Source organism: Cucurbita maxima, unplaced genomic scaffold (genome assembly GCF_002738345.1).
Source record: "Cucurbita maxima cultivar Rimu unplaced genomic scaffold, Cmax_1.0 Cma_Scf00026, whole genome shotgun sequence".
Lineage (NCBI taxonomy): Eukaryota > Viridiplantae > Streptophyta > Magnoliopsida > Cucurbitales > Cucurbitaceae > Cucurbita > Cucurbita maxima.
Genome location: NW_019272042.1, coordinates 1,792,408 through 1,807,314, shown reverse-complemented (window position 1 = coordinate 1,807,314; position 14,907 = coordinate 1,792,408). Strand labels below are relative to the sequence as shown.

Genomic DNA, 14,907 nt, shown 5'->3' with positions numbered 1-14,907 from the left:
AAATGGTCATGTGCAAATGTGCATGTAGTAGTAGTTATAACAACTCAAGCTTAACATTAATAAATATTGTTTGGTTTGGCCTATTACGTATCACCGACAGGTTCACAGTTTAAAAATGTGTTTATGGTAGTAGATGTGCAAATGGTCAAGGTAGCATGCTTCTAGGCCACTACATTAGATGTGCAGATGTATATGTAGTAGTAGTTGTAACAGCTCAAGTTTAACGTTAATAGATATTGTTTTCTTTGGCCTGTTATGTACCACCGGTAGTCTCACGGTTTAAAAATGTGTCTATAATAGTAGATGTGCAGATGACCAAGGTAGCATGCTTCCAGGCCACTACATTATATGTGCAGATGTATATATAGTAGTAGTTGTAACAACTCAAGTTTAACGTTAATATATATTGTTTGGTTTGACCTATTACGTATCACCGGCATGCTCACGGTTTAAAAATGTGTTTATAGTAGTAGATGTGCAAATGGTCAAGGTAGCATGCTTCTAGGCCACTACATTAGATGTGCAGATGTGCAGATGTGCATGTATTAGTAGTAGTTGTAATAGCTCAAGCTTAACGTTAATAGATATTGTCTGCGTTGGCCTGTTACGTATCACCGGCAACCTCACGGTTTAAAAATGTGTTTATAGTAGTAGATGTGCAGATGGTCAAGGTGGCATGCTTCCAAGCCACTACATTAAATGTGTAGATGCACCTGCAGTAGTAGTTGTAACAGCTCAAGCTTAACGTTAATAGATATTGTTTGCTTTGACCTGTTACGTATTACCGACAGCCTCATGGTTTAAAAGTGTGTCTATTGAGTAGAGATTTCTAGACCTTTATAAAGAATGGTTCGTTTCTTTCTCTAACTCTGCTTTGGTATGTTATGTATCACAGTCAGCCTTATGGTTTTAAAATGTGTATACTCGGCAGAGGTGTTTCTACACCCTTATAAATAATGGTATGCTCCCCTCTCCAATCGATGTGGGGACTCACAATAGTTGTCGGTCCATGATGCTTTTATTCTATACCAAAATACTACTTCGGATAAGTGAGATCTTCACTTTGCAAGGTAAGGTCGACGAGTATACCGCTAAAGATAAGGTAGACGAGTATATGAATAGGGAGAGAACCATTAAAGCCTTTAGCGATTAAGGTTTTTGAAGTAGTAAGTTTTTGCATTTTTTTTTTTTAATAGAGATTGGGTTTGCAAAGATGTTTAAAACTAATTATTTGTTGAAAATGCAAAGACTATTTTATAATTTATTAAAAATAACCAAATTAAGTATTAAAATAAAATAAAAGTCCGAGAGTGTATTTTTACCAAAAATTTAATTCCCAAAAGTATTTAATATCCACGTGGCATCCGATAAGAGACTGATGTGAGAAAGGCTTTTAAGGCTTTTAAGCGGGAAGTTAAAATTCAAAGATTCGAACACAACTGGAGACGTTGGCGATTTATCGCGACCGACCTCCGAACTTCACACTTCACAGCCATGGAGGAAGCCGTTTCTCGAATCCTCACAGAGCTTGAAGAAGCTCGCTATCTCGACGGCTCTACAAATCTCCATTCTCAGCCTCCGCCGCCGCTCTCCGATTCCGCTCTCTTCGACCTTCAAAGCTTGTTGGACAACTCGATCGGTACCGATGAACAACAACCAGTCGTTCGCCTCTACGAAGACCTCTCTGCCAAATCCCTATCTCCGTCCTTCCTCATCCGCGCCATCGCCTCCGCCATGGATGAGCCTTCCCCTCGTATTTCGATCTTAGCCTCTAAAGTCTATTTGTCCCTTCTTTTGGCCCCAAATGCACCAGTTTTCACGCTGTTCAATCCGATGGATTTTCTCTCGTTTCTCAGGTCTATGAGACGATTCTTGAAGCAGCGACCACGGACTACGCCGAATCAGGACGATTCAAATCAGGAGTCCATTGCTCCCAAACGGAAGAGGAAAGGCGGTGTTAAGGGTAAGGGTTTGAGGAATTGTGCGCAGAGGCAGAGTTTTAATGGCGAACATCATGATGGTGAATGCGATGCAAGAGTCTTGTATCCTGTGCTTGAGAGGTTAGGGATACTAATGAGTTTGATTCACTTGGATCGATTCCCTGATAGTTTGAAATCTTTGGTTGAAACTGTATTTGATATTCCGGTTTTGGCACGAGAAGTATGCACTAATTTAAGTATCTATAGTAAGTTAACCAATTTATGTTCGCGGATTTTGAGTGCTACATTGCGTCCTGAGCATGGGGATCTGGTGAGTATTGCCGCTGAGGTGATTAAGTCTCTATCGCCATTGATTCTTCATCATAAAGATCAGGCGCGAGCGTTTGCGCTGGAGTTTGTCACTATTCAAATAGCGAATGCAGCAAAGGAATCAGATGGTGTTAAAAGCGCTCTGGTGAATCTTCCAAGGTATTTGGTTCAGAAGGCACCTGAGAAATCCGAGCCTCGTGCTTTAGCTGTTGATTCAATAATGGAGGTTGTTAAAGTGATGGAATTCAAGGATCAAATTGGGTTTGTGGATTATGTAGTGAAGATGACCCGAGGAAAGTCTAATCTTAGGCTGTTAGCTATTGATCTTATCTCAACGCTGATAATGTCCTTGAGTGATCCAGTGGCCGTTGATTCCGAAAGTGAACTGAAGGATTCGTGGAGATTTGGGTGCTTGGTGGCATTGGTCCAACGATGTTCAGATGCTGGTGCTGCAATTCGTGCCCGGGCACTATCCAACTTAGCTCACCTTGTGGTGTTCTTGTCTGACAATGACAAGAATAAGGCCTTACTGAAGGAAGTGTTGGGGTCTGGTGACAGACATTGCAAAAAGAATGGAAGTGAAATTCATGCTCTTTTGCGAAAAAGGTGTGTGGATGAGAAGGCGGCAGTTAGGAAGGCTGCGTTATTTCTGGTTACCAAGTGTACAGCCCTCCTTGGTGGATCAATGGATGGAGATATGCTGAAGACTGTTGGAATTGCTTGTTCCGACCCACTTGTTAGCATACGGAAAGCTGCAATGTCGGCTCTTTCTGAGGTGAATCACTAACGTTTTTATTAAGTTTAAAGTTTATATAATGTGTTTAGTTGGTATGAGGTGTTGAGGATCGTTGGGACGGAGTCCAACGTTGGATAACTTAGAAAATTATCATGGGTTTATAAGTAAGGAATACATCTTCATCGGTATGAGTAGCCTTTTGGAAAAACCAAAAGCAAAACCACATGAGCTTATACTCAAAGTGGACAATATCATATTATTGTGGAGGTTCGTGATTCCTAACATGGTATCAGAGCCATGTCCTTAAATAAACAATGTCAATAGAATCCTCAACTGTCGAATAAAGAAATTGTGAGCCTCGAAGGTGTAGTTAAAAGCAACTCAAGTGTCGAACAAAGAGTGTATTTTGCTCGAGGACTCCAGAAAAAAAGTTGAGCCTTGATTATGGAGAAGCTGTTCGAGAGCCTCAGGGGAGGCTCTATAATGTAATTTATTTTAGAAGATGATTGTTGAGAATTGTTGGAAGGGAGTGCCACGTTCTAATTTTCTCATTTTCTCATTTTCTCATGAAGTCAAATGTTGTTTTCTCCTGTCTCTTTCCTTTCATTCCTTGCTGATAATCGTGCATATCCACATAAAAATTAAAATAAAGTTGTCGTCTTAAATGAGGTAAATGAAACTAAGTGATCATTGAGCCTATAGTGGTTGTATGGTATATTAAATTCTCTTTTACCATTGGTCATCTTCTTTGGAGCTTTTGATATTTTGGAGTTAGTTCTCTCATTTTCTGCTGTGCCCAACTGCTAATAGTTACAATTTCAAATTTTCATTCATTATTGGTCTCACGTTTGAATCATTATCTACTCTTAGGCCTTCCGAAGATTCCCAGATGAAAGTGTCACTGTCGAGTGGCTACATTCTATTCCACGTTTGATTGCTGATAATGAATCTAGCATTCAAGAAGAGTGTGAAAACTTGTTTCAAGAACTAGTACTAGACCGGTTGTCTAGAGTTGGATCTTCAAGTTTACCCCGTGATGGATCAAGAACCCTTGATTTAAAGAGGCAATTTGAGTTGTTAATTCCTGGAGTATTGGATCTTCTTAAAGAGATAAGTCATGCAGAGGTAATGCCGTGGGTGAAGAAAGTTTGTGCTAACTTGGGAAAAAAGAAACGATTTGAAAGCACAATTGCCGTTTCACTTCAGACGATTATAAAGACATCTGAATCCTTATGGCTAAGCCAATCCTTACCACCGGAGAAGTGGACAGCTCCCCCGGGTGCCTGGTTCCTGCTGTCGGAAGTGTCTGCTTATCTTGTGAAAGCAGTTGACTGGGAGTTTCTTCATCATCACTGGAAAATCCTTGATGATCATGGTAGGGCTGAGTTTGGGAGTCCAGTGGCTCAAGTAGGTTTATTCGGAGATGAAAACAACCCAGAGTCAAATTCCATCGCTTGGGCTCAGGATCGAGTTTTTCTCTTGCAAACCATCTCTAATGTTTCTCTTGAGCTGCCTCCAGAACCTGCAGAAAAGTTGGCTCACGAATTGATTAAAAAGGTTGAAGAATTCAGCATGCATTCTACCGAGGTAAGCATCAAAAAGATTGTTTTCAGACTTTGTTTTACAGTCTTTAACTGTTGGTTTATTTCTCCAGTGCTGTTGATTAGATAATCAAGATTAAATTCACCAATTAGTAGTTTCTTAACACACTTCAGTGGACACTGTTCATCATGGGTACAGTTCTATGCTGTATAATATTTCTCTCTCATTTATGCATGCGATAGTTTTGAAATACTCAGAATTACCGTTGTCATGTTCAAAATCACGCACACTCCTTTATCATTAAAAGTCAATATGTTTTTGTCCTTTAAAACACTAGTTTTATACTATCAATTTAAATGATTAAAGACACGTTTGAAAGATGAAAAAAAATGAGTTTAATCGTTTCAAAATTATTTCCAAGCATTTTTAGCATGTATGTGTACTGTTTCACTTAAATGTCATTAAAGTGGGGGAAAATTCTTCTTGGAATTAGCTAACAACTCTTCTGCAGTGAACGTGAATAAATGGCCGGTGAGCGTGGGTAGTTGGCTGTTCATGATAAGTTCATCTTATCAGCCAATGCGTGTGAGTGCATCTGCATGTGTTTTGCAATTGGGATTTTTTTCTCATCTTTTATTTTGCTTCACCATTCTTGTTTCAAACATCTTTAAAATGGGAAAAAAGGCCTGTAAACATCCAGAATATTTGAAAATTTTATGGAAAACAGTGATTAAGTATAAATACAAGCGAAAAATGTTCTGGGTTTGGATTTTCTTATAGTAATTTGCCTGCCAAGCATCAATTTTAATAGATCAATACTTGTTATTCCAGTCTCTTTTTCTTGATATATTTCACACGCATTTGTAAATAATGGTGATCTCTTGGTAGGTGAATGCGCATGTAAAAACACTTAAAACATTGTGCAAACGGAAGGCTATGCAATCTGCTGAAGCCGATGAGCATATCCTAACATGGGTAAACCAGCTGCTCTCCAAAGCCTCTCAAATATTGGAGAAGTATATATCCAAGCATAGAAAAGCAAAAAAAGATGTGAACTTCATAACACCACCTCCTAAAAGTGGTAGTAGATTGGGAAAGCGAGCAACTGCCCCGAGCAAGTCACTGTCACGAGCAATCACTGCCGCTTACACCATTGGCTCTTTGATTATCATCTGTCCATCTGCTGACATAACTACCATCATACCACTTCTCCACACCGTTATCACGTCTGGAAACCGTGATTCCAAATCGAATAAACTACCTATTCAAACGGTATCTATAAGGGAAACTGCGCCTTCTTTATACGTTCAAGCATGGTTGACAATGGGGAAGATTTGCCTTGCTGACGAGAAGTGTGCAAAGAGCTACATTCCTCTATTTGTACAGGTTAGGTTTTGATTCTTTATTTATATCGTTGAGAATTGTTGGGAGGGATTCCCGCTAATTTAGGGAATGATCATGAAGTTATACGTAAGGAATACATCTCCACTAGTATGAGGCCTTTTGAGGAAGCCCAAAGCAAAACCATTAGAGTCTATGATCAAAGTGGACAATATCATACTATTGTGGAGAGTCGTGATTTTTTATGATTTGCATGAATGTTGTTTAAACAAGTAGATTTCTGGCATTAGTCTGGTTAAAGGAATAATACCACGATAACTACATGAGTTCAATCATATACTCTTTTTGGAATATCATCCATTGTAGAATTGAAGTGTTCCCCCTACCAATAAATTTTGATCGATCTGTTTGTTATTGAAGTTCTCTCTTCTTATGTACATATATATAATAAATAAATAATTAAAGTTCTTCCTCCATGTCTTATAATAGATATCAAAGCTATAATCGTGGTACATACTACTTTATCAATGTCTTTTATGCAATCAAAATTTACTTTTGATGCACCTCTAGTGGCCTAAATTTTTTATGTTAGTTCAGGAGCTTGAAAATAGTGACTGCGCAGCTCTCCGCAACAACCTTGTTATCACGATGGCAGATTTTTGTGTACGCTATACTGCTCTAGTTGATTGGTAAGACTAATGCACGATGTGAGTGTTTGGCAATGCCAATGATAGTGAAGTCTTTTAATATTTCTTCCATGTTACTATCTAACCATCTCTGAATTGAACAGCTACCTTACGAAGATCACGAAATGCCTTCGCGACCCTTGTGAACTTGTCAGAAGACACACATTCATACTTCTATCGAGATTACTACAGGTAATTCTTCTAACCCCTAAAAACTTGAGATTTTCACTTCTCCATAATAGTGTAACGACCCAAGCTCACCGCTAGCAGATATTGTCATTTTTGAGCTTTCCCTCTTGAGCTTCCCCTCAAAGTTCTTAAAATGTGTCTGCTTGGGAGATGTTTTTACACCCTTATAAAGAATGCTTCGTTCTCCTCCCCAACCGACGTGGGATCTCACAAATACCATTTTAATTTTCAGAGAGACTATGTGAAATGGAGAGGGGTTTTGTTTCTTCGGTTTCTCTTGTCACTTGTCGACGAATCAGAGAAGATTCGTCAACTAGCAGATTTCCTTTTTGGGAACATTTTAAAAGGTTAGCATTACTAGCCGTTCTCATGGTTATAATATTGATCACATCATTACAACATGCCAATACATTTGAATTGTGAAACTGAATTTGCAGTAAAGGCGCCACTTTTGGCTTACAACAGTTTTGTAGAAGCAATTTATGTTCTGAATGACTGTCGTGCCCATTCTGGACATAACGATTCGAAGGCTTCGAGAGCTGAAAGCCGATTATTCTCTATTCGGTAAGAGGAATGTTTGAACTTTGTGACATGTTATCACAATTATCTGTAAGAAAATGATTGAAGTTCATATTCTTAGAGGTAATGATGAAAGTTCGAGGCGCAGGAGAATGCACATTTATGTTTCTTTGTTAAAACAAATGGCTCCCGGACATCTCCTGGCCACCTTTGCAAAGCTATGTTCAGAGATTCTTGGTGAAGCTTCAGATGGTAAACTCAGTATGGATGATACCACTGCACGGTCTGTTTTACAGGTTCAAATTCAAAAGCTTTCAACAATCTTTGTATTTTTTCTTTTCTTCTTTTCTCTTCTTTAGTGTTTACATACTAGAATCTTATTAGTTCTCCTTGGCTGAGATCGCAGGACACCTTTGATATTCTTGCTTGTAAAGAGATTCGATTATCGATAAATCGAGGGTCGTCGTCGGAATCTGGTGATGTAGATGAGGAAGGAGGCGAGAGCGGAGGGGTGTCTGCTGCTAGAGGAAAGGTCATCACTCATGTTGTGAGAAAAGGTCTCATTCAAAACTCCATTCCCATCTTCACTGAGCTAAAAAGGCTAATGGAAAGCAAGAATAGCCCTCTTATAGGTGTGAAATCACTTCTTTAAATGCTTTTTACGTAGAAATTCGTTCCAAACCGACCCTGCGATATGTTTAACCTTTTATACTTTCTGAAAATAGGTTCTCTTATGGAATGTCTTCTAGTTCTTCTCAAAGACTACAAGAACGACATCGATGACATGTTGGTAGCTGATAAGCAACTTCAGAAAGAGCTCGTCTATGACATTCAAAAGTACGAAGCTACCAAAGCTAAGTCGGCCGCGGCCGAGGCGGTCAACGAGATGCAAAAGTCAGCTAATTATCTTTCTCCTGAGGCTCCTCCTCATGTTAGAAACTCCATTAACAAGCTAACCTCCAAACTCCAAAAGGACTCAAGAGTTGCTTCAGCCATTGCTGATGTAACCGCTGCAGCCACAGCTAAGTCTGTGCTTAGAGAAGTGAATAGAGGGACTTCGACGCCGCCTCTTGGTTCTCTAAGTTTGCCTAAACTCAAGTCTTGTACTGGAGGAAACAATGGCGCAAATACCTCACGCTTGAATGTGATTGAATCTGTGAGGAAACGGCAGTCTTTTGATTCTGATGAAGAAAACTAATGTGCATAAGCTAACCAGGTAACGTAGTTTGATATTTTGTGAAGCTTTCAATGTTGTAATCTTGTTCTCTTTTGTTTATGTATTTAATTTCTTCTTCCATGTGAAATAGAAGCTTATTAGAATGGTAAGTATGAGAGAATGTGTTGAGAATGGCTCGTGAATGTGAGAAATTTTGTGTGATTAAGGTAAATTTGTACCATATGAAATCCTCTCGATTTGGGATTCAAGAGTTTTAACATTTGTGATCTAGTAGTTGGTAGGTTCGTAAACATTCTAAGATCCAATTAGTTAAGATTTTCATATCAAAATGACATCTAGGCGGAAATCCTCTTGATTCGGGATTCAAGAGTTTTAACATTTGTGATCTAGGAGTTTGTATGTCCGTAAACGTTCTAAGATCCAATTAGTTAAGGTTTTCATATCAAAATGATGTCTAGGCGGAAATCCTCTTGATTCGGGATTCAAGAGTTTTAACATTTGTGATCTAGGAGTTTGTATGTTCGTGAACGTTATAAGATCCAATTAGTTAAGGTTTTCATATCAAAATAACGTCTAGGCAGAAATCCTCTTGATTCGGGATTCAAGAGTTTTAACATTTGTGATCTAGGAGTTTGTATGTTCGTAAACGTTCTTAGATCCAATTAGTTAAGGTTTTCATATCAAAATGACGTTTATGTGGAAATCCTCCATTTGATCGACGTTGTCAAGATTTAAATTAAGAATAAACTTTAAAAGTTTAATTATCAATTACTTTACTTTTAAGCCATGTCTATTTAGATAACATGAAGATAAACTTGTTCTTATAGATCACGAAGCAATTTGAAACATTCCAATGGTAAATCAAGTTAAGAGTTCAAAGGCGAACAGGGAAGAGACTTTTCGAACTTCCAGAATTACAGCAACAATAAGGAACTTCCAGAATTACAGCAACAATAAGACCGATCGAAGAGAGTTACCTATTTACATAGGCTTAATTTTGAGTGAATACTAATAAAAGTTTGGAACGTTGTGTAAATATATTTTTAATTTTTTAATTTTATATTTAATAAATTTGTAAATCTTAAAATATCAAAATTGAAATATTAAATTTATAATTTTAAAAATAGAGTGATTAATACTTAATTTGTAATTTAACGAACCGTAAATCTAGTTAAAGATGAAGTAGGTGTGATCCATGTATTGTTTATTTTAATTCCTATTAAAAATATTTATTTATAATTTCATATAGTTTCTTAGTAACGGATGTTGAATCGATAATTATATTTTATTACATAAAATGGATTGAACTCATATTAAAAAAAAAAGGTGAAATACTTAATTGTTAAGATATGTGTACACGTGTAATCCTATTTTATCCAAATAATGGTAATTATTTAGACTAAATTTAAATTCAGGGTATGTATATATATATATATATATATATATATATTTAAGTTTATCTAGATGTTAATACTTTAATGTAATTTCAAGGAATTTAATTTAACTTTAAATTGTTATCTAATTTAAATCTAAAATTTGATAGTGTTTATTTTAGGGTTTGAAATTTAATAAATATTATAATTATCTGGAATGAGAATTAAGCCATCCATCCTTATTATTATAATTAATACCTTTTTTTTTTTTTAATATTATTTTTTGAAAATTTATTGCTTAAATCTCACCTTAAATCTCCGAAAGTCTCCACGGCTTTTAATGGAAATGAAAAGTCCTGTCTGCTGACGAACGAAGGCCATTGCAGCAGGCCAACTCCGAGCTCGGTGTTCATGGGGAAATTTTTTCTATTAGGAGTTCAATCTTCTGAATGAATCCCGATCCTCATCTTTCTCCGAGTTTGAAGCTGTCAATCTTCTTTCATCAGGCACGACTCTCATTCCTCATCCTTTCTTATCTATCGTGTATATATAATGTGGATGATAATGATGTATACTCTAGCTTAGCCTTGCTTATGTGATTTTGTTGATCCGCTCACTGCCAGTACTGTTGCGAAATTTGATAGTGGATTTCTATTTTTTTTTTCTGTAATTTAGGTCTTATCTGTCACGAATTTGTTATCAGTATAGTTGGAATTGTGTATGAGATTGTGCTGAAGGAAATCCGGCGGTTTAGGGTTTTCTTTGAAAGATTGTGTCGGTACGATTATGGATGGGAATAAGGACGAAGCTTTAAGATGTATTCGCATAGCGGAAGAAGCAATTGCATCGGGGAATAAAGAGCGAGCACTCAAATTCATTAAAATTGCTTGTCGCCTTAATCGGAGTTTGGAAGTGGACGAGTTATTGTCGGCGTGCGAGGAAATCGACTCGAAATCACCTTCATCTTCCTCCGATGGGAAACGCACGGGAAAAGTTCATAGTGTTTCTGGTTCGGCGAATCATGTTGACGGTTTGAATGGTGAACGTAATTACAGTATTGAAAATGTTCAATTGATCAGGCAGATAAAAACAGCTAAGGACTATTACAAAATTCTTGGTGTGGAGAAAACTAGTTCGGCTGAAGAAATTAAGAGGGCTTATAAGAAATTGTCCTTGAAAGTTCACCCTGATAAGAACAAGGCTCCTGGTTCAGATGAAGCATTCAAGAAATTATCCAAGGCTTTCATGTGTTTGAGCGATGACACGTCGAGAAGGCAATATGACCACACAGCTTTGGTTGATCAATATGAGTACAACCAACAGCATAATGTAAGGCGCAGGAGAACGGGTCGTGATTTGTTTGAAGAAAATTTTGATCCTGACGAGATATTCAGGGCGTTTTTTGGGCAAGGAAATATGTTTCAGACGAGTCGTGCTTATACTTATAGCACTGGAGGTGCGAGAAGCCAACGGAGGACAGAATCTGATGGGGGAGGTCCCAACTTGTTGGTTTTACTTCTAATGTTACCATTCTTGTTAATTGTCTTGTTGGCTTATATGCCCTTTCCAGAGCCAGACTATTCTTTGCATAAAAATCTATCCTACATTATTCCCATGGCTACGGAGAAACATGGAGTGGAGTTTTTTGTCAAATCATCAGATTTTGATGAAAGATATCCTCTTGGAAGCCGAGCTCGATCTGAAATAGAGAGTAGTGTGATTAGGGATTATAAAAGCATGGTTTGGCGTTATTGTCATGTAGAACTCCAGAGACGCAAGTGGAATAAAAATCTCCCAACTCCTCATTGCGAGAAGATGAATAATCTCGGGTTTGCATAAAGGTAAACAGGGGCTCTCTCATTCTTAGAAAAGAGATCTTATTATCTTTCTGGAGATAATATCCAAGTCCTGTTGTTTGCAAGTTCAATTGTTAACTTTGCTTGAATATAAAGACTGCAATATTAAGTTTTGTTATTTTTTGAAGCTTTGTATCCCATTTTGATCCAGCCTTTTGTGTCTCTCATGTGTTAGGTGGTTTAGACTCAGATTGTTTAATGAACCTGTCTCTATATGATCCCTGAAAAAGAAATCATTATTACTGAAGTCTCTGTCTCTTATCCCAAAAAAAAAAAAAAAAAAAAAAAAACATACATCTATACCGTTTTTCCTGTGAAAGTATGATATTCATAACTCGCCAACTGATGGGAAACTGATCCTGTTTTAAATTAAAGCAGGTTATATCGATGGATTTTCAAGTTGTGAGACTCTATGCTCAGATGCAGAACGGGACACTCATGGCTGGATCACGAGGGCTAAGACCCAAAGGTTTATCGGAGTTGTGCTGAGCCAATCACTTGGCACCATTGGCATCAATGACACTGGAGTGGTACGACTCTGTAATTTTTCTATAATCACTTCCTCATGAAGTTAGTATGATCCATTTTTCAAATAAAGTCAAAACCGTTGTACAAACTGAAAGAAGATACTGATTTGCTTCTCTACATTCTTCAAATATTGAAGTGAAGCTCAAGTCTTTACTTAAATGTCCTTTTGATCATCATTCCATCTTTTCCTTCCCTTAAAATTTTTCATTTTTGTGCACATCCTTGCTCATTATTGTTCTGAATCATTTGAGTATATAATACAGGATTCACGAACATGTGAAAATGAGATTCAAATATTGCTTCTAACATAGCAGATTATTTGGCATATCCTGTTTTAGTTCAAATTTGATTAAAATAGTTATGAAATCTGTGAAGTTTATCTCCCGGAAAACTCTGTACTCGACTTCCTTGTTTGTACTTTGTAGACCCAATAACTTAAAATTAGATAGCATTTAAGGTATTGGATGACAATAATGGGATTGATAGGAGGGACACATTTTGAAAAATTTCTAGAATCTAAACGAATGTAAACTCCCAAAAGTTCCATCAAAAGAGAAAATGATAAAGAATGCTACCAATTGAAATATTGCTCCTACTCAAACTCCTTCAAAAATAAATGTCTTCCATAGGTACAACCTCAACCTCAATACATTATTCGTCCAAGCCCAATCCGAGGAATCTTATCTAGATTTTCAGAAGAAACACAAAAAAACTTCCAGTTGAGTTGATCGATCTTATATTCGAGGTTTGCTATGACCAGCAGGAGCACTCTGCATTCAAACCAAAAATAAGCATCACTTTGAGAAGCAATTATCATGATAAATATGTAACTAGGATAGGCAATTCAGGAGTGTTTCTTTCCATTCTCAATAACTCTAGGCAATATCATCCGGAGTCTCAAAGTGATGCAGCGTAGTATGTAATATGGATGAATAATTGTGACTTAGTAATTTTGTTTTAGTTTGTTGTTGGTTATTTGGTTGTGAGCCTTAAATTCTATCAGAAATGACTTCTGGAAAGTTCATTAGTCACTTAGAAGTTGGCAAGCGATCTTGTTTTCCATAGGATATTTGGATGCTCCGAGCTTTTGCCTCGAAACTTATTCCATCACATCTTTTGTTTGCCAAAATAGAGTTAATCTGTTTCTTAGCTTTCTGTTTTGGCTAGAGTTCAGCTCTTGATTTATGTGGGAGATGTATAAGAGATGAGGATTTAGTAACAGGTGCACGGAAAATAAGCTCGGTTAAATTAGGATGTAGATTTCTCACCAGAGTTGCACCCTGAGTAGCTCTTTCAGCCAAGTATCCACAAGACTTGAAAAATCCACCATACTGTTTCGACCATGCCTCCAATCTTGAATAGATGTAATTTGATCCAAGAGAATCCGCCCAGAACAGGAGTCCTCCCCTGCTTAGGGACACAAAATTTTATACACTAGTTTCGGAACAAAAGAGATATATTAAAATGAGATCAACTGGTCAAGTTAACAAACCTGTAAGAGGGGAAACCCATTCCCATTACACCAGCAATGTCCAGGTCGGCTGCTTTGACCGCTATGCCTTCTGCTAGGACACGACATGCCTCATTCACCACCGGGAATAATATCATCTCCACAATGTCCTTTTTCGATAACTTTATTAGCTACATTAACGAAATCGTTTAGACATACCTCAACAATAATCAGTTTCCCCCAGTTTCTTATACTTCCAAGGTCATAAAGAAATGCTAAATCAAGAGAAATGAGCGAACATATGTTTTGTGAGGAGACATAGGGGAGAAAGAGACCTTAGGATCAACTGAAATACCGGAAGTGCTCCGAGCCTTCTCGATATAACTCTTTAACTCCGGATTTGGCCCAGCTTTACGGTTCTGGTCATAGACATAGAAACCTTTACCAGTGGATTCACCTGAGATGTGTAATGTACACAAATGATTCTTGTAAGTAATGTAACACTGGTGAAGATCATCTAACACTACATAATAAAGGTAGCAATATATTCAATAATAGATGAAGCGTGTGGAGCGTTCTTTGAGTGAGGTTTGGAAGGAAGTGAGGTATAACGCCTCGCTTTGGGCATCCGTTTGTTGACCGTTTGTAACTATTAGCTTCACATTGGAGCCCATTCTTGTCAGGTAGTTGTAGGATTTAAGCTTATTTTGGAAGGAAAAAGCTACCTGCATTCTTATCCTCTTGCATAAGAGGAATTAGCACAGATTTATAAGTTCTTTCTGGAAAAACTTGAACAAACTGACTGGCAGTTGCTTCTGCCACACCGAAACCAACGAGGTCACACAACCTGCAGGAAAAAACAAGAGCAAATAGGAATAAAACAATTCAATAGGATTCAATGAGAACAAAATATGGTGCAAACTAGCAAACTTCTTAACCATTATAAACCTGAAGGGTCCCATTGGCATTCCAAACTTGGAAATCGCCCTATCAATTCGATAGGGATCTACTCCACGTTCGGCAAGTAAAATGGCAGCCTGAGAGTAGGGGAAAAACATTCTGTTCACAGCAAATCCTGTGCAATTTCCAATGATAATAGGTGTTTTCTTTATAGTCTTCCCAACATCTAGCAGATCAACAATTACTTGTTCATCTGTATGCTTGGTACGAACAATTTCCAATAGTGGCATGACATGGGCGGGACTGTATCAGAAGCAAAAGCTCAACGCTACGCCAAATAGATCCCGAGGGTTGGGGGGGG

General features: G+C 37.7%; 3 protein-coding genes across 6 annotated transcripts in view; 2 read left to right on the top strand and 1 right to left on the bottom strand.

Moving 5' to 3' along the window:
* The first annotated feature begins 1,440 nt into the window (after positions 1-1,440).
* On the top strand, positions 1,441-8,670 carry LOC111499074 (condensin-2 complex subunit D3). Its single transcript, XM_023150525.1, has 10 exons — positions 1,441-3,024; positions 3,856-4,572; positions 5,416-5,913; positions 6,466-6,557; positions 6,659-6,746; positions 6,976-7,090; positions 7,181-7,307; positions 7,384-7,558; positions 7,669-7,894; positions 7,988-8,670. Exons 1-10 carry the CDS (start codon positions 1,495-1,497, stop codon positions 8,458-8,460), a joined length of 4,041 nt encoding a protein of 1,346 aa, XP_023006293.1. The 5' UTR covers positions 1,441-1,494; the 3' UTR covers positions 8,461-8,670.
* A 1,464-nt stretch (positions 8,671-10,134) lies between these two features.
* LOC111499080 (chaperone protein dnaJ 49) lies at positions 10,135-12,355 on the top strand. Of its 2 annotated transcripts, none has more exons than XM_023150537.1 (3): positions 10,135-10,318; positions 10,488-11,653; positions 12,047-12,355. In XM_023150537.1, exon 2 carries the CDS (start codon positions 10,599-10,601, stop codon positions 11,649-11,651), a length of 1,053 nt encoding a protein of 350 aa, XP_023006305.1. In that variant the 5' UTR covers positions 10,135-10,318; positions 10,488-10,598; the 3' UTR covers positions 11,652-11,653; positions 12,047-12,355. The 2 variants fall into 2 exon arrangements, with proteins under 2 accessions (XP_023006305.1, XP_023006306.1); XM_023150538.1 differs by having other exon boundaries at positions 12,044-12,355.
* LOC111499076 (glyoxysomal fatty acid beta-oxidation multifunctional protein MFP-a-like) overlaps positions 12,244-14,907 on the bottom strand; it is a 7,222-nt gene continuing 4,558 nt past the window's right edge. For 2 of the 3 annotated variants that reach the window (XM_023150531.1, XM_023150532.1), the window contains exons 13-18: positions 14,595-14,849; positions 14,372-14,493; positions 13,982-14,103; positions 13,689-13,837; positions 13,465-13,603; positions 12,244-12,966 (exon numbers count right to left, since the gene is read on the bottom strand). In XM_023150531.1, coding sequence (XP_023006299.1) covers positions 12,931-12,966; positions 13,465-13,603; positions 13,689-13,837; positions 13,982-14,103; positions 14,372-14,493; positions 14,595-14,849 — 823 coding nt within the window. In that variant the 3' untranslated portion in view covers positions 12,244-12,930. Of the gene's footprint in view, positions 13,604-13,688; positions 13,838-13,981; positions 14,104-14,371; positions 14,494-14,594; positions 14,850-14,907 lie in introns of all 3 variants that reach the window. The other variant, XM_023150530.1, reaches the window with a different exon arrangement.

Bases quoted from the DNA above. Each gene is read 5' to 3' on its own strand.
- LOC111499074 (XM_023150525.1), top strand. From the start codon at position 1,495: ATGGAGGAAGCCGTTTCTCGAATCCTCACAGAGCTTGAAGAAGCTCGC. The intron at 6,747-6,975 runs GTAATTCTTCTA...TTTAATTTTCAG, and splicing joins TTCTATCGAGATTACTACAG to AGAGACTATGTGAAATGGAG. The intron at 7,308-7,383 runs GTAAGAGGAATG...TCATATTCTTAG, and splicing joins AGCCGATTATTCTCTATTCG to AGGTAATGATGAAAGTTCGA.
- LOC111499080 (XM_023150537.1), top strand. From the start codon at position 10,599: ATGGATGGGAATAAGGACGAAGCTTTAAGATGTATTCGCATAGCGGAA.